Here is a 17,733-nt window from a genome sequence, read left to right as displayed (position 1 = left end):
GTCAGAAAAGATGTTTGAAATAATTTCTATACTCTTAACTTTGTTGAGGTTTGTTTTGTGCCCTAGTTTGTGGTCCTAGAGCATGTTCCATGTGCACTCAAAAGGAATGTGTATTCTGGTTTTTTGGATACTATGTCCTGAATATATCAGTTAAGTCTTACTGTTCTATTATATCACTTAGGATCTCTGTTGACTTATTTATTTTCTGTCTCTAAAATCTTTCCATTGATATGAGTGGTCTGTTAAAGTCTCCTACTATTATTGTATTCCCATCAATTTCTCCCTTTATGTCTGACAATATTTCTTTTATGTATTTAAGTGCTCCTATATTGGATGTATGTATGTTAGCAAGTATAATATCCTCTTCTTGTATTGATCCTTTTATCATTATATACTGTCCTTCTTTATCTTTCTTTATGGTCTTTGTTTTAAAATCTATTTTATCTGAATGTTGCTACCCCACTTTCTTGTCATTTCTGTTTGCATGAAGTGTTTTCCATCCCCTCACTTTTGATCCATATGTGTCCTTTGCCCTAAAGTGGGTCTCTTATAGGCAGTATATTGTAGGCTCTTGGTTTTTGTTTTGTTTTTTTTATCATATCTACCACTCTGTCTTTTGATTGGAGCATTTAGTCCATTGAGATTTCAGACAGTTATTGATATATATTTATTGCCACTTTAAACCCTGTTTTCCAGTTGATTTTGTATTTCTTCTTTGTTTCTTTTTTTTTTCTTTTTGGTTTTTCTTTTGTCGTTGATGGTTTTCTTTTGTATTATGCTTGTGTTTTCTTCTTTTTGTTTTCTTGTGAGTCTATTATATATTTTTGATTTGTGGTTATCCTGTTTTTCAAGTATGCTAACCCATCACCATACCTACTTGCTTTTTTTCCTTATCTTATTGCATTAGCTAGAATGTCCAGTATGATGTTGAAAAGGAGTGATGAGAGACAATATCCTTGCCTTGTAACTGATCTTTTGTGAAAGCTTTGAGTTTCTTAGCTTCATAGATGATGTTTGCTGTAGGATTTTTGTAGATAATCTTGATCAAGTTGAGGAAATTTCCCTTTATTCCTAGTTTACTGAAAGTTATTTTTTAAATCATGAAAGGATATTGTATTTTATCAAGTGCTTTTTCTGCATATATTGATATGATTGTGTAATTCTTTTAGCCTCTTGATGTAATGGATTTCAAAACTTTCTTGAATTGCATAAAATCATATCACAATAGTAATAAATCTTTCAGAAATATTCATAGATTTTTGTGATACTTTCAAACAACGATATTGGTAAACCAGCTCTGTGGAAAAAAAAAAAAACACAAAACCTCTGATTTGTAGCATCTTCCAATTTATGTGGTATAAATACCCTCAGTATTTCCAGTTACAAGGTACCAAATGAGCTCACTGAATGTGGAAGTTGGGAGGAATTCCTTACAACTGTCCCTTGTGAGCTGGTATAAGCCAACTCCAGCACACCACTACTTTCAAGTATACTTTTGAAGAGGTATTTTTCAGTAAAACCTCATCTGAGGATACTGTTTACCATGAGGTTAAAGAAGAGCAAGCCAAGGGAAACTGAGTTCCTGGGACTTTGGAAACCTTTTGATTTCTCACTAAATCACTCAGAAATCAACCCATTTATGCAGCTATGAAAACAATATACTTTCTATGCAGTTTTAATAGTTGAGAAAGTTTTTGTGGCATGAAACCTTGGGAAGCAAGAAGTTAGCCTAAGACATAATTTAATCAGAAAATTCAAGACACATTTCATGTGATTTCATTTATTAAAGAATAAAACTAGAACTTCCAGTATATTCTGTCCAACTATGAAATGCATTTAAAATCTTTTAGAAAGAGCAATTCCAACTTTGAAAAAAAGAAAAACTGCTGGGCAGCTAAAATACTCTTGTTATCAGATTTTTTTTAAAAAAAATGAGGCAAGGTTATATAGTGAGAGTAGAGAAAGCAAAAGGAAGTGAAATCACCCATGACAATCTGTCATATTAGCCATTATGCATTTCAACATCTGCAACTGAAAAGTCACAGAAGTCAAAAAATAAAAACAAAAAAGACTCCCAAGGACCACAAACTGCCTGATGATGTTGCTATAATGTTTAGCCCTCTGTTAATTTCACATAAAAAATAAATTAAGTATAAATAAGGAGGTGAGGGGGCTGGTGTGTGGTCAGGTGTGTTCACAGGTGTGTACTCAGAGGGGGCTTGAGAATGAGGCCGAATGCCTTTCGTCTCCCATACTTGCTACACAAAACTCTCCTCCATGTTGCTGCAGAGTAAGAAAGAGTCCACAAGCCGGGGCTGGACCAGCTGCTGGAAGTCAGAGTCCTGGAGGCCTTCAGGACAGACCCCGGCCAATCTACGCAGAGCAGCCTGAGGAGAAAACAGAAGAGATCAGACTGGGCCTTCACCTTCCCTGAGAGATGCATTTCAGTAAGTGGCTCATTTACCAGCCAATTTCAGCTGATCATCACCTTGACACCTTAGTGATATGGTCCTTTTTGTCACTTGGTCACCATAGCAACCTTATTACATAGTCACCTGATTTCAATGGTACCTTGATCACTAAAGGGGATGTCATCTGAAAGTTTTCATGATCTTAATAGTCTTGCCATCTTGGTTTTTCAGTCATCTTAGGAAATTGATTGTTTTGAAGATCTGTCACTTTAAGGATTTGGTCAATTTAGTGACATATTTAAGTTCAAGATTTATCTTAGAAACTGGAACTGCCAGAAGCATCAGTGGAATTATATTCTCACTTCCAGGTCTCTATAGGAACCTTAGAACAGCAAGGGCTATTCATTTATCCATAAATTCAGCAAGGTTCTGAGCAAAGCATTTTGGGATGGGAAGGAGGGGAGAGAGAGAGAAGAAGGAGGGTCATAAAGTTGAAGGAAATGGAATTTCTACCAGCAAGATGGGGATGAACAGGAAAGAGAAGTGCAGGCAGAATGAAACTACTGCCCAGGTCCCCATACACTGAGTGTTGCACTCTTCCCTGAGTACACCATCTTGTTTTACATCCATGTGCCCTTGCTCAGATCTTTCCCATGACGTGAAACCCCTCCCCAACTGTTTTTTAGGTGTTTATTCCCACACCAGACTCTAAGCTCCTCAAGGATAGAGACTGTTTTATTTTTCTCTGTATCCACAAAGGTATGCTGAAAAAGAAACCGAACAAATGTTGAGTTCTACTGCTAGAGTAACCTGAAACTGTAAACGTGAGCTGTGTACTACCTAGACCTCTTTGCCAGTTAGCTGAGGCCATGCATACTAAGTGCGCAATGAATATTAATTCCTTCCATCTTCTCAAGCCTGAACAGAGCAAGGAACAAGGTGGGAGCTTAAGGATGCCCTTTCCTTGGTAAACAAGGAGAGAGGGGACTATCTTGAGTGACAGAAGAAGCAAAGAAGGAGGAATGCCAACTCTGAGTGTCTACATAGTATCTCATTTAATCCCCACAGGATACAGCAAGGTAAGTATCATGATCTCCAATTTAGAAATAAAGAGACAAACTCAGAGAGTGAAAGTGGCCTTCCCAAGATCACACAGCAGCCCAACTCCAGGGCCCTCATACCTACACACACAGAGACAGGATGCTGCAAGCCCAGGACACTAGGTTATACTGAGTACAAAGCAAACATATAACTCATTACCTAGACATGAGAAGTAATCTATTGCTGAGAAATCGCCAAGTTGGTGAAAAGAGAGGATGGCTTAAGTTGTCTGTTGGACTAACAGACACTGCCATGTCCAAGCTGGTTCAAGGAGAAGGGATATGCATCTCTGTTCACATGAGCAGGGTCTTAGACACTGGTGGCAGGAAGGAGACTCCAGGAGACTGTCTCTAACTAGTGTGTCCTGCCTCTCCTGGGGTATGATTTCCCCAAGGGCTAAAAGGCTGAACTCCATTGCACTTTCTGATTCCTCTGGGCTCCAACTGGGAGAAATAACCTTACTGCCTTTGAGTTGTTACAGTAAAAATGGAACCAGGGATCTTCCACAGATATGAGAATATAAAACCATCGATGTATTTTACATCATCAAGCATAAAAATAAAGCAAAAGAGAGGGAAGAAAAAAGAGAGACAAAGAAATAGAAAATAAACTCATGAAAAGAGAAAATGTAGAAGAAGAAAATAACAGAGAGACAGAAAAAAAGAGACAGCATCAGAAAAACAGAACAAGAAGGAACTACTAAAAGAGAGAGGGCTTCCCTGGTGGCGCAGTGGTTAAGAATCCGCCTGCTAATGCAGGGGACACAGGTTCGAGCCCTGGTCTGGGAAGATCCCACATGCCGCGGAGCAACTAAGCCCATGTGCCACAACTACTGAGCCTGCACTCTAGAGCCCACAAGCCACAACTACTGAGCCCGCATGCCACAACTATTGAAGCCCATGTGCCTAGAGCCTGTGCTTTGCAACAAGAGAAACCACCGCACTAAGAAGCCCATTCACCAAAACGAAGAGTAGCCCCCGCTCGCTGCAACTAGAGAAAGCCCATGCACAGCAACGAAGACCAAACGCAGCCAAAAATAAATAAATTAATTAATTTTAAAAAAAAGAGAGAGATGAACTTGGGAAAGAAAAGAGACCAAGCATAACAGGGAGATCAAGAGAGAAAGAGATGGTATCAGAGAAAAAGAGAGCACACCCTGGGGGTGGGAGGATAATAGGAGAGAGATTGGAGGAGGTGAAGAGGTAGTAGAGATGGGGGAGAGGACTAAGGGGATAAAAAGAATGGGGGGGGAGGGGAAAGAAGGAGAGAGAAACATCCCTAAGGGAGGAGGCAATCTCTAGACAGAGAGAAAAGCAAAAGCAAAACACAAGAGAGAGAGAACTAGAAACAGACCCAAAAAACCACGAAGGCAAATAGATACCGTCCTCTCCCCAGGGTCCTCAGAAAGTGTGCAGGGTTCGTCATGAACCCAAATGGTCTCAGAGCACCCCCTCCTCAGCATCCAGGAGCTCAAAGGATCCTTCACCCTTCTGAAGCCTTTTACTTGGCCTCCGCTTTCCTCAGAAGGTTAACAACCTTCCCAGCATCTCATTCCCAGTCTGAAAACACTCAAGAATTAAACAAGCCCCGTAGCCCACTGACAGCCGCTTCATTAAGGAAAAATCAATTCTGTTTGCAAGAGGTAATCCATGCTGCCACTTTTCCAGATGTGGGAGATGGTAATTGAAATGTCCTCCCTTCACCTGAATAGAGTCTTTGAAACTGGGAAGAAGGCTTGGGGAGGGGCAGGAGAGGTAGCCTCCAACTCCATCTGCCAGGCCAGGCTCCAAGCAGCCCCCATCTCACCAGCCAGGGGGCTGCACTCAAGTATGGAGCCCCTTCTGGGAGCCAAATCACAAACAAACAAACACCCACCAACACTGCGGGCTGGAGGATGGGCAGACAAGTCCATCAGTCCCTCAGCCAGGCAAGAAACAGTCACCAAACCCAAGGTCCCATGGAGATACAAGAGCTGGAAAAGGGACCCAGCCATGAGAAGGTTCCAGGGTAGAGGGGGAGAAATACAGATCCCCTTCCAGGAGCCAGGGTAGCATGACTAGGGCCACAAGACACAGGGGAGAAAGCATGGCTGGAAACAAGATGGTCAGGGCAAAAAGTCAAGACATACAGCATCAGGCAGGCCTGTGTTTGAATTCCAAGAGCCTCCCCTTATAACACCTAAAACACAGGATAACACAACATGCTTCCTGCTGGGGAAAACAAAATCTGAGCAGGCAGGTCCAAGCTGCAGAGAACTCCCAGGAAGCCTCAAGGAGGAGGATTTTGATATGAGCCTTGAAGGCGGTGCTGGCAGAGCTATAGAGAGGACATCTGCTTGGGACAAGGACCAAAGCACAGTGTCAGGGTGGTTCAGGGCACTCTGACCTGAGCTGGACAGGGCCTGGAGGCAGTGGACGGCCTTCAGACCCCAGGTGGGTCAGAGCCAGGCTGTGAAGGGCTAAGCACGTGGACAGTAGGCCATAGGTAACAGGGAACCAGGGAAGGGTTGCTCATGGAAAGGTCATGATCGTAAACTGTCATGAGGAAAATGAGGCCAGCAGCCACAGGAAGGATGGATTCAGAAGGAAGGGGCTCTATTCAGCATCCAACACCTGTCCACAGGAGAAATGTAATCCCTTGACCACCGGAAAGTCCTTCAAGTGATTGAAAATAGAGGCCAAGCCCTTCTGTGTGCTCTCCTTCAAACTAATGATAGAAATGGAAAAGGAATCACAACAAGCCCACGTGTCTGAATGGAGCTTTGTAGTTTCTCAACATTTTCTCAGGCCTATTCAGTGTCAGGCAGTTGCTGGCTGCCCAAGTTGTGAAGATAAGGTAGTTGGGGCCAATGATTATGTTTGCCAGGTATTAACTATCTCCATTTACTCACTAGACCAGACAAATTTAAGGTCTGTGAACTTGCATGAAAAAAATTACATCTTTACATTCACTGCCCTCTTACTGAAACAGCCTTTCCTTCAGCTGTGTGTGAATGTAGCAACAGATCAAGACGTCTCAGTGATGCCTATTACTTGTTCACCAATAGAAATCACAGACACTTTTGTAACTGAGGAGGACCCTATGGGGCCTTCCTGGAACAGCGTCCCCCTCCATATCCTCTACCTGCCTCTTGTCTGTAGAAAAACTTTAGTCTCCTAGGCTTCCCCGAGTTCCAAAGAGTACATTTAATCAGAGAAGCGAGAAAATGCAGAAAGAAAGGAAAACAGTCAAGCAAGACAAACTAATAAGAGTTTAGCCATTAAACAAAGTCAAGGACCTTTAGTTCCTCCTCAGGGGATATAAATAAAATTCTGAGCCATGTCCTTTGAACTCTTTTAAAGATACTGAAACCTCCACCAGGTGGAAGAAGTTAACTGTATACTGCCCACATAGACCTCAGACCTGTTGGAACCAGAAGGTTGGTGATGCTGACTCCTGATTACCTCATCACCAACCAATCAGAAGGATGTCCATGAGCTGATCTGATCACACACCACACAACCCCCCTCCCTTACCCTGTCTTTAAAAAACTTTCCCTGAAAGCCTTCGGAGAGTTTGGGCCTTTTAAGCCCTATCTACCTGGACTCCTCACTTGGCAACCTGCAGTACCCGCTGCACTTTCCTTCACCACAACCCAGTGTCAGTCGATTGGCTCTACTGTGCATGGGCAAGCAGACCTAAGTTTGGTTCAGTAAATTACAGTTTTTGGAGGTACCTTCAATATTATTTATGCTCATTGCTAATGAAGACTTGAGGCTAGCTTTTATTTAATGAGTTAATTTAAAAGTGTTATATATATATATATATATATATATATATATATATATATATTAACATATCACCTGTTTTGATAGTCTAATAATTATTTTAATATGATTGTTTTCCTTTTAATTCTATATATTTTACTTTATGCATTTATGCAGTAAGACAGGTGTGTCTGACTGTAATGCCTGCTGCTCCTACCACCATACAATGCCTGTCAGGAGCTCCCAGAAACGGGATGAGCTCAGTTAAAAAAAAAAAAAAAGGACGGGGTGAGAAGGGGCTTTATTGTGAAACAGCTTGAAAGACCTCTAGATCCATCCCTTCTCCTGCACAGTCTTTGAGGACAAATCAAAGATCTGGCACCCCCTTCTGGAAGTTAAAGGGCTTTTACAACGGGCTTCCCTGCTCCTGGATGCTTCCAGCTGCTCTGCTCTAGGATTTAACACAGCCCAGCAGGGAGGATATAGAGACAAGTCGTGTGTTCCCCATCTGGTGCTGTTGGTACTTTCATGGTGGACCCAAGCATCAAGAAGTTGGGTGGAGACCTCCCAGGATGTGCTAGCTTGGTTGGGGGACGAAGATCCTGGGGACTGGCTGAATAATCCTCTGTCCTGTCCTGTCCTACTCCACAAAGGAGGAGGGAGCTACGAAGCTGGAAGAGAACCGATAGAGGGGCTCCATCTGAGGAGGAAAGGAAGCTTCCTCACAGTGTCCGCTTTGGAACAGGCAGAAGACATCTCACTCCAGCTACCACATGGTGCAAGCACCATAGCGTCTCTACCACCACCCAGCATCCTGCCAGCTGGGCCCCTCCGCTCTAGACCTGCTGTTAGATCCCCCAGGACCTCAAAGGTACTAAATGTGTGGTAATGGGGGTTCCCCAGGCCTCTGCCTTTCACATATATGACCTCATATAATTTTCATCACAATCTTATGAATTAAGTGAAACAAGTATTACTCTTTTAAAGAGAAAAACGGAAACCCAGAATAAGTTGTCTGGCTTACCCAAGCCAATCGTGGCATAGCCTGTTCCCCTGGTCCCTGGTCTGCAACCCCAAAGCCCAGGAAGAAAGCTGGGGGAAGACTGGGAACTCACCAGGCAGGCCACCAGCACGGCGTCACTGCTGTTCCTCTCGGAGGGTGAGCGACAGAGTTCAATGAGGCGGGACATACCTGCGTGAGACATGGGGAGACCCTCACGCCCAGGTCGGGGTGGGCCTGGCCAGGCCTGACCCGGAGGTGCTCCCATCTCTCACACACAGTCCTCTGCACGGGGTCCTGTGGAGGGACGTGGCTGCCGGTCGGCAGGGAAGAGGGCTAAACCTCCCCGAGGAGCTTGTCGGGGAGACTTTCTGCTCCCTCAGGTGTGAATGGACCCTGGTCAGGGCCAGGATGTGCTGGAGCATCAAAACCAAACCCCTGAGCGCCAGACCACCGGCCAGGATGGAGCTCACCCGCAGCGTGGAGGCATGAGCCGCAGAGGATACTGCAGGTCTTCCTGAGAAAGAACTTCCCACGCAGCTTCTTCTGGTTTTACCAGCTATAGTCAACATTTACATCTTCATCAGTGGAACTTCCTAGTACCTCTCCACTCCCCCAACTGCCCATTTGAGTCAGAAAATATATTGTGGCTAAAATTACAGAAGACTACAGATTGAGTACACTAATATTTCCTAAGCCTTTACAGAGGAAAGTGAAATAAATGACTTTGCTTTTCAATGCAAATTGACTTTTTCAAACTCAAACAATGGAAAAGAATAACTCGTTATAAGATAGTAATGAAAGGTATGCAGACGGATTCTGTCTGTATGTATTTATCCCCCATAAGGTCGTTTTGGAGCCGGAACTCTCTGCTGCCCCAAGGCCGCCTCCTGCTGTCCTCTCTGCTGCCCCAAGGCCACCTTGTCCTCCAAGTGCCTGGGCGGTCGGCAACACTGCCAGCTCCTGCCTCCACCTGGGTGCGCTTTCCTAGCCCTCACAGCCGAATAACTCCCGGAGCCACAGCTGAAGAGTCACCTCCTTGTTCCAACATTATCTGAACCACCCGGATAAGTGTGGGCTACTTCCTCTGTGTGCCAATTGTGCCATTGACATCCTTTGAGCGTCGCTCTGTGATACTCAAGTGCAAATTTTTCTTTCCATATCCGCCACCTCCGTTAGGCTATAGGCCGCTGTGGTTAGGATGCGGGTATAATCAGTGTTATATGCCCAGCACTCAGAACAGAGCCTACCATAGAGTGAGTGTTCTGGAAACATTTGTTGGGTAAATAAGTGACTGACTGAATGAATGAATGAGTGATTTAATGAGTAAATTAATGAAAGAGTTAATGGTGGATAAATGAAGTAATGAATGAGTTAATGAATGAATGAACAAAAGGATGACTTCATGAGTGAATGAATGTGTGGATAAGTAAACAAATGAGTAAGCAAATAACTGAATGAATGAATGAATGAGAAAATGAATGAGTGAATGGGGTCCTTGTTAACAGGAAGCCTACAAGTGAGTCACTCTTCTGGCCAACTTAAACCTCTCTAGACTCCTCCTCTCTCTTGCTTCAGCCCCAGGGGAAAGGAGGCTATGTTGGGGCTGCACCCTGGGCCCCCATGCCAGCATCTCCCAGCACAGTCGGCCCTGCTCTGAGTCCTCCGTCACCACCGCCACCATGAAATCAGGACTGTTCCCAGCCCCGGCGCCCCTCTCCACCCCTGAGACAGCCAGCACCACTTACAACTTAGCCGCACGGCCTCCCGTGCCACATCTGGGTCTCGGCTGAGACGGGCCAGGGTCACTGCAGCCTTCTGCTGGACTCGCTCGCAGGCCGCCACCTCGGCGGGGGTCCCAGACCTTGGCTTCTCAGACAGCAGGCCCATGATAAGCTGGACCCCTGGGTGGAAAGCGATGAACAGTTGGTAGCTGCCCAAGCAGGGAGACTTCCTCTAGGGACCAGCTGCATGGAGCTGCAGGCTCAAGCAAAGGCTGTCGGGATGACTCAGGGCTCTCAACCACAGGAGGAACTTGGACAAGTCCTCCTCTTTTTCTCCTTCTGCCCTGGGGGAGTCTCTGATTCCACATACCAAGTCACTATGCCCCTGGAAGGGACATCTGGAGAATATCCTTTTAATTTCCTTTAAATGCTATTACTGAGCTTTTACTACATCCCTGATGCTGTGCTAAATACACAGTAAATGCACGAACCCTAAAACCTCCCAATAGCCTCATAAACTAAGTACTATATAATAATTCACTTTGAGGCCCAGAGAGAGGTGAAGTATCTTGCCCAGGGTCACACAGTAAGTAGCTGGGGAGCTGGTATCAGAACTCAGATAATCTGGTTACCCTCCAGCACCTCTTCACCTCTGATGCTGGTTGCATCTGAGACAGGTCCAGAGGTAATGGGTCCCCCTGGTGGGAGGTGACCCAAACCTAGACTGGATAATCACTAGATCAAATGTTTTAGAGGGGTATCATGTACTGGAAGAGAGTGGAGTAGTTGGACCGAGACATTTAGGCTTGAATTTGGTCAGCTGAGAACCTCTCCACCCTTCCCTGAAGCCAGATCTGTCCTCTGATTGGCCTACGAAATGACACCCACATCCACTCCCACGTCATGCCTTTGCCCATCTGATTCTTTCTGCAGGGGATGTCCTTTTGCCTCTCACTCTCCATCTAAATCGTTCCCATCCTGCAGGTTGTAGTAAAAGTCCATCTTCTGTGGGAGGTATTCCTCAGTTGCCCCAGCCCACACCCTTCTTTCCTGCACAGAGTGGCACTTGCCAGCTTAGAATTTCAACCAGACATGGCCCACAGGTGTATTTTTGCTTTTTTTTCTTGCTTTACACAGTGTTTAATTTTTTTAAAAGTTTTTGCTAATACGCAAATTGGGAGATTTCCATAAAAATCCAGATTTCTGGCATCTGAAAAATTACTTCCTGATCTGAGAACACTGGGCCCACATTTCCACATAACAACAATTTGCTGAAGCTTATTATAAGCTTACTCTTTTAAATGAGATTGATCCAGTCCATTTTGAGCCCACGTCATCCATTTATATCACCTGTGTGGGTCCTGCAGGCATCTAAGTTTGCAACCTGTAACTTAGACCATAGAACCCGAAGGGTCCTTAGAGTTCTTCTAGCACAACCCCTGCCTCTCTCCCCCATTTCACAGATGAGTACCTGAGGTGTGGAGAGAGGAGGTGACTTCTCAAGTTCACATAGGAGTCACTTCCTGGCCAGTACCTCAGTCATGTGCCTCTCCAAATCTGACTTGAACCAGATGCAATTTCTAAGCCTCTTAGATCCCAGTTCAGGGGGCAGTGAGTAACTTAGTTGTGGACCCTGAGATTATTCAGTCCTGGGGAGGGGCCATTTCTCTCTCTGGTGAGCTGTATAAGTGCCCCATTTCTCCCTCCTACAGCCCCAGGGAATGCTGCAGGCCCTGCCTTTCTTAGGCCCTATTGGCTCTGCCACCACAAACTCTGATCCCGGGGCAAGGGGCTTCTCTCCAAACCCCCTCCCTGGCCACTGAATGGAACACGGTCTTCTGGCTTCTTATGCCCACAATGTCCCTAAGACAAAGTCATAGCTATTAATGTCCTGAGTATATATGGCATGGCCTATGGGGACATAAACAGGGGGCACCAAAATGACAACTTCAGGAAGTGCCACAAGATTAAGACATTTTACTAATTCCTCCAGGTCAAGGTTCCCATAAAGAAGTCACTTTCCAAATCCCAGCTTCGTACCTAGAGTCTGACAAAAAATAGTTTCTCATATACGAGCAGGTGAGCACCATGGGGGCAAGGATTTTTGTCCATTTCCTGAATGGGTGTATCCAAAGTATTCAGAATAGTGCTTAGCTCAAATATTTGGGAATGAATATCAAATGAATGAATGTGAATGTATTCATGTTAGAAGCCTCACAAATGTATAAAAAACAAAGTTTCCTTTAAATGTATACCTTATAAGTCTTATCTAGAAAAAGATAAGATGCAATGAAATTGGGGCTGCCTACAAAATTCAGAATGTGTTTCCTAAGTTCTGGCCAGACTCAGTGCCACAAAAGTTGCCTGAGAGTTGTGGGCAGTTACAGCTTAGAGACCAGGTCCCAAAGCCACGTTCCCTCCTCAACATTCTCTCCAGCTCAGCCCCAGCCCCTGAGGGAGAAGCAAAACTAGCTGAAAGGGCAATGCTAATGCCACTGGATTGACAAATAAGAGCTTGGACTGCCCTGGCCTGCCTCCCAGTGTAAGGGTGACCAGTGGTCACAGTTTCTGACCTTCCAGGATGGCCCATTCATCCAGCTCCCCACCACCAACACTCACACACAGTTCAGGGCAGGACAGAGACAAAATCACCAGGCTTCAGGACAAAGCATGTCAGAGTCTCAAGCATCCTGGTGGGAGGACTTCCTTTCAAAGCACAACGAGGCTTGCCCTGTCCAGACCAAGGAGTCCTACTGTCTTCCAGTGATCCCTGGCTGAATCACCCCCACTGCTGGTCCCTCAAATCCTGCCCCACTTTGGTAAATAGTTTCTTCATCAAACTCTCTTCATTTAAACCCTATGAGACGGGCACTGTTTCCTGAAAGAGCAGATACACATAGCACAGAGCTCATTCTGTGCCTGACACTCTTCTAACATGCTTTATATTAATCCCTGCATCATCCCTGTGAGGTAGATATTACTGTTGTTCCCATTTTGCAGATGGAAGAATGGAGGTCACAAAACTAGTAAATAACAGAGCCAGGATTCAAGCCCAGGCAATCGTTTCCAGTCTTCACAGTCTCAACCACTATGCCCTCCTTCCTCTGCTGCATTACTTTACTGCAGATGTCACGCTTTTGTCATGTTATCACTTTTGTCCAGTTGGGGTCTCCTTCTAGACTGTGTGAGATACTCTAGAACAAAGGCAAGGACTTAACTTATCTCTGTGTTCTCACTGTCCAGCACAATGCCAAGAACCTAGTAGGTCTCAATAACTTTACTGAATGAGCCAGTCAATAGTACTTTGTAAACCATAAAATCCTCCACAGATGCCAGATACGCCAATTCCAAATCCATTGGCCTATGGAGACCCACTCCCACTGACCACTTGAACTACAGGCTCTGGGTGCTGAAGGAACAGGCCACAAAAGACACCCCTTCAGCCTCTCAGCCTCAGCCAGCTCAACAAAGTTTCTCATTATTAGCCCAATCACATAAAATTAACACAAAATGATGCCTTTCAATTAGTTATAGAGCAATGGGGGATGGGGAATGTGTACGTGTGTTAAAACAGTGGGGCAACCGGGGAGAAGGGGCTTAACAGGCTCAGAGGCAGCTGCCTAGGCTCCCAGCACACTCCTCCTCATTAGTATCTCTTGGTTTCCAACTGGTTGCTAATTGCTCTCCTATTTCTCGGTCACAGGAAGCCCTCACCACTTTGCTCCCAGCTGCAAGGCAGCCAGCTGACCTGCCCTCCAGCGGAGACTTCTTAGATCAGCTTCCGGGCACCTCACCTGAACCTTGGTGACACCCTCCAAGGTGGGAGGTGGGAGTAGGGGAGCAAGAGGGAAAAGATGCTCTCAGGTGAGGCATCAAGGGATGCAGCTGCCCTGACCTGATCCCCACCCTTCGGCTTTCCACTGTGGCCAAACCCAACATGATGAGAACGATTTAAAGTTGGAATGCATCCTTTGTAGGAATACATTTTTACTTCTGGATCATAATGAAATCTGTCTTCCCTTCACCACCTTAATTGAAATAGCAACTGCCACCCTCCTACCTTGCGTTTACCTTATCTTCTTCCCTGCTTTACTTTCTGCATCTGACGTTCTCTTCTTTTGTTCCGTGTCTGCCTCCCGCTAGATTGAAGCTCCGTGGAAGCAAGAAAACACTTACATATTGGCCCAGTTGCCCACATAAGCACACGTTCATGTGCTCCTGCAAGTGTGGAGACCCACATGTACAAATACATAGGCCTTCACACAAACACAAAGGCACAAGGTCCCATAGAGCCATGTAACCTGTACAACATGCACACCGCTGAAAAGACATACCGTTCTCCTGAATGATGTCAGAGGCACACTGCTCTAGGACAGACATGTTTGCCAAGATGGTCACAATCTGGAAAAGAGGATTGAGAAGCTAAGAAAACGGGAACACCTGTGCTGACAGGTGAGCCAGGGGCTACAAAGCTTTCCCCTAGCCCGTGACTCCTTATGGTCCACCTGGCCCATCCTTCCGTGGTATTTTCTTCCATCCTCATGGGCTTCTGCCACTCAGATGAGTTTCCCCAGTGACTGATGCCCATTCATCAGCATGTGGCTCTGAGATGGCCCCCAGGGGCCCCAGGACACTGCAGGAGAGAACAGGGTCACCTGAGTGAAGATGGAGCCTCTTATCATCTTTCTGCAGGGTCCCTTGGCCCCAGGCCCTGAAATGCATACAGAACTGGCAGATTTCTGGCTAACCCCTGCCCTGGATTGGGTTCCCTCCAATCCCAGCTTCTTGCCCTGATACTGAACCCCACCTACTTTCAACCCGAAATGAATGGAGACTAAGGTTAAGATAGAGATCATGACTAGGAACCTGAAGGCAGCATTCCACTAAGCCTCAGGTATTGTATGGAATATGATGAGAATTCATGCTCAGCTACACTTTATAAGCCTGTGGGCTGCAAGCCTTGCTTGTCAGTCATGGCTGAAGGGCTCTGCCTGTAGGAAAGGGATGCTGACATCAGGTAAACACAGACCCTTGGTTACAACCTCGTGGGCTGAGCAGCCAACAGCCCACCCCAGCCCCGCCCCCTGGCACAGTCAAGTTTGCACAGAGAACTCACAGCACAAAACTGGATTAAGGATGGGCCAGCGAGGGACCTCCTACAGACCCCAAACTGTAGAGGGTGCCAAACACCACTGGAATATGTTGGAAACGTGGCACCTGTTAACTCAGATGCCACCCATGACACTGCTCCTGACATTAAATTTAGCAAAATGAAAATCCACCCACTTCCATGGAAGTGGACAGCACTCTCAAGTGGTAATTAAAATAAATAATAAAATAAAATAACACTTTTTCCTTGGTGCAGGCTTATCTCTCTTGAAAGATTTCTTCGAAGCCTGTCACATGGTATAACTGGAGGCTGTGCCAGTTAACAGTCTCCTGACACAGTTCAGGCAGCTTAGTTCTGAAACTGAATAATGCGTAGTAATGTGATGTTGACCAACAAAGCGTATTATCTAGATTTTAATTGGTTCAACATTGGCATATTACTCTGGATAATAAACGCATGTAACAAATCTCTATAGGAAGGGAAAAGTTTGCCACATTTATAGAATATCTATCTCCTTCGTTCCCCACTAAACACGTGCTAGAAAGGGATACGCCTCCTTAGGCTGCTGTGGCATCCATATGTGTCAGCCCTTCCAGCTCGGACCTGGTAAGGGGCCTGGGTGGGTAAGTATGATGGGGTGGGTGGCCAGGGAAGGGACAGGACTTACACCAAAAGCTTCATCCTGAAGGCCACTCTGCACCACCAGATATTTTATGAGGGGTGTGACAAACTCCTATTTACATTTTAGAAAGGTAATAGGACTGAAGGAGGGTTAGTCCTTGGAAGCTCTTTTTTCCTACCCTTTTAGGATTGTGAGTGTTTGCGGGCTGAGTGAAAGGAGTTAGAAGAAAAATACAGGTAGAAGATGCAGTCAAAAAATAGAAGCTTCCCAAGGGATTTCCCTGGTGGCCCACTGGTTAAGAATCTGCCTGCCAACGCAGGGGACACTGGTTCGAGCCCTGGTCCAGGAAGATCCCACATGCCGCGGAGCAACTAAGCCCGTGCGCCACAACTACTGAGCCTGCACTCTAGAGCCCGCGAGCCACAACTACTGACCCCGTGTGCCACAGCTATTGAAACCTGCACGCCTATAGAGCCCGTGCTCTGCAACGAGAGGCTACCGCATTGAGAGGCCCGAGCACCGCAATGAAGAGTAGCCCCCGCTCGACACAACTAGAGAAAGCCTGCGCACAGCAGCAAAGACCCAACGCAGCCAAAAATAAATAAATAAATAATTTATTTTTAAAAAGAAAAAAAGAAAACACATCAAATATTCAATGGCATTTTGTTTAAAAAATAAAAAATAGAAGGTGCCCAAGAGGCATAAAGTGCGCAGTCTTATGAGGAAGGAGACACAAGGCCAAGCCTGTACCAAACTGCAGTTCACTTGGCCTTCTCTGGGCTGTGAGCAGTAGCGGGGGGCACAGGCTCTGTTCTCACCACTAAGGGACAGCTCCCCTCCAACCATCACCAGCCTGGCCACTGAATAAAGATGGTTGCTTGACATACAGAACCAAAAGAGAAGGAAGGGAGGGAGGGAGGGAGGGAGGGTGGAAGGAAAGAAGGAAAAGAAAGGCGACATAAAAAAGGAAAAGGAAACCTTTGTCTGCAGCATCAGGTTCATTACACTGCAATTATTAGCTGTGTCACAGGCACAGGTAGGTCTTTGTGTCAGACTAATTTAGATCCTGTTAATGAAAATTACTTCCTCTTTACAGAACCTGTACCCCATGTGGTTTTCTGAGGTGCAGATGAAGTATTCAATTAAGCACAATTTGAATAAATGTCAATTATGCCCTGCTTTGAGTCCCCCCTTTGAAACATCCTTGTATGTACCCTGGTATAGACAGGAAGGCAGATCAACAATGTTTCTCTTCACAGTCAAGCCCAGGGATGGGATTTTAGGGACAACTGGTTTACCTTGTTGGCTACAAGATAGCAATGCTGTCAGTGGAGAGAGTACAGGAGCCAGACACAGTTTTCCCCTGGCCCAGGCTAAGTCATTCCTGTCTGATGGTTTTTAATTAAGTCCTATGCCTCCTGAGTGAGAGGTTACTGATCCCTCTGTAGTTATTTGGGGAACAGAGGGTATCAGCCTCAAGAGAGGTTCTAGGTAAGAGGCAGTATAGCATAGTGGCTAAGTGCATGGACCAACCTATTCCAAGTCTTGGCTCTGTCATTATTTTCCATCTGATCTTGACCATGTTACTTAACCTTTCTGTGCCTTGGTTGATGAGGTATATTCGTTTTCTATTGCTGCTAAAATAAATTACCACAAACTTAGTGGCTTAAAACAACACAATTTTATCTTGCAATTCTGGGGGTCAGAAGTCCTAATTGGGTCTTATGGAGCTAAAATCAAGGTGTTGACGGAGCTGCATTCCTTCTGGTGGGTCTAGGGGAGAATCTACGTCCTTACCTTTCCCAGTTTCTAGAAGCTGCTCACACCCTTGGCTCCTGGCACCCCATTGCTCTGACCTCTGCTTCCTCAGTCACATCTTATTCTCTCTGACTCTGACCCTTCTGCCTTCTTCTTATAAGAATCCCTGTGGTTACACTGGGCCCACGTGGATAATCCAGGATAATATTCCTATACCAAGACCCTTAATCGTATCTGAAAATATCCCTTTCACCATGTAAG

General features: G+C 45.5%; 1 protein-coding gene across 7 annotated transcripts in view; it reads right to left on the bottom strand.

Annotated features, from left to right (window-relative positions):
* Positions 1 to 1,929: 1,929 nt before the first annotated feature.
* Positions 1,930 to 17,733, bottom strand: part of INSC (INSC spindle orientation adaptor protein) — a 129,937-nt gene continuing 114,133 nt past the window's right edge. For all 7 annotated transcript variants that reach the window (XM_082476548.1, XM_082476551.1, XM_082476546.1 and 4 more), the window contains 4 exons: positions 14,317 to 14,383; positions 10,007 to 10,162; positions 8,374 to 8,450; positions 1,930 to 2,387 (listed from right to left, as the gene is read on the bottom strand). In XM_082476548.1, the coding sequence (XP_082332674.1) occupies positions 2,259 to 2,387; positions 8,374 to 8,450; positions 10,007 to 10,162; positions 14,317 to 14,383 (429 nt within the window). In that variant the 3' untranslated portion in view covers positions 1,930 to 2,258. The remainder of the gene's footprint in view (positions 2,388 to 8,373; positions 8,451 to 10,006; positions 10,163 to 14,316; positions 14,384 to 17,733) is intronic.

This window comes from Balaenoptera physalus (assembly GCF_965194825.1).
Source record: "Balaenoptera physalus genome assembly, chromosome: 10".
Lineage (NCBI taxonomy): Eukaryota > Metazoa > Chordata > Mammalia > Artiodactyla > Balaenopteridae > Balaenoptera > Balaenoptera physalus.
Note: the sequence above shows the minus strand (reverse complement) of the source record. Positions and strands in the feature narration are given on the sequence as shown.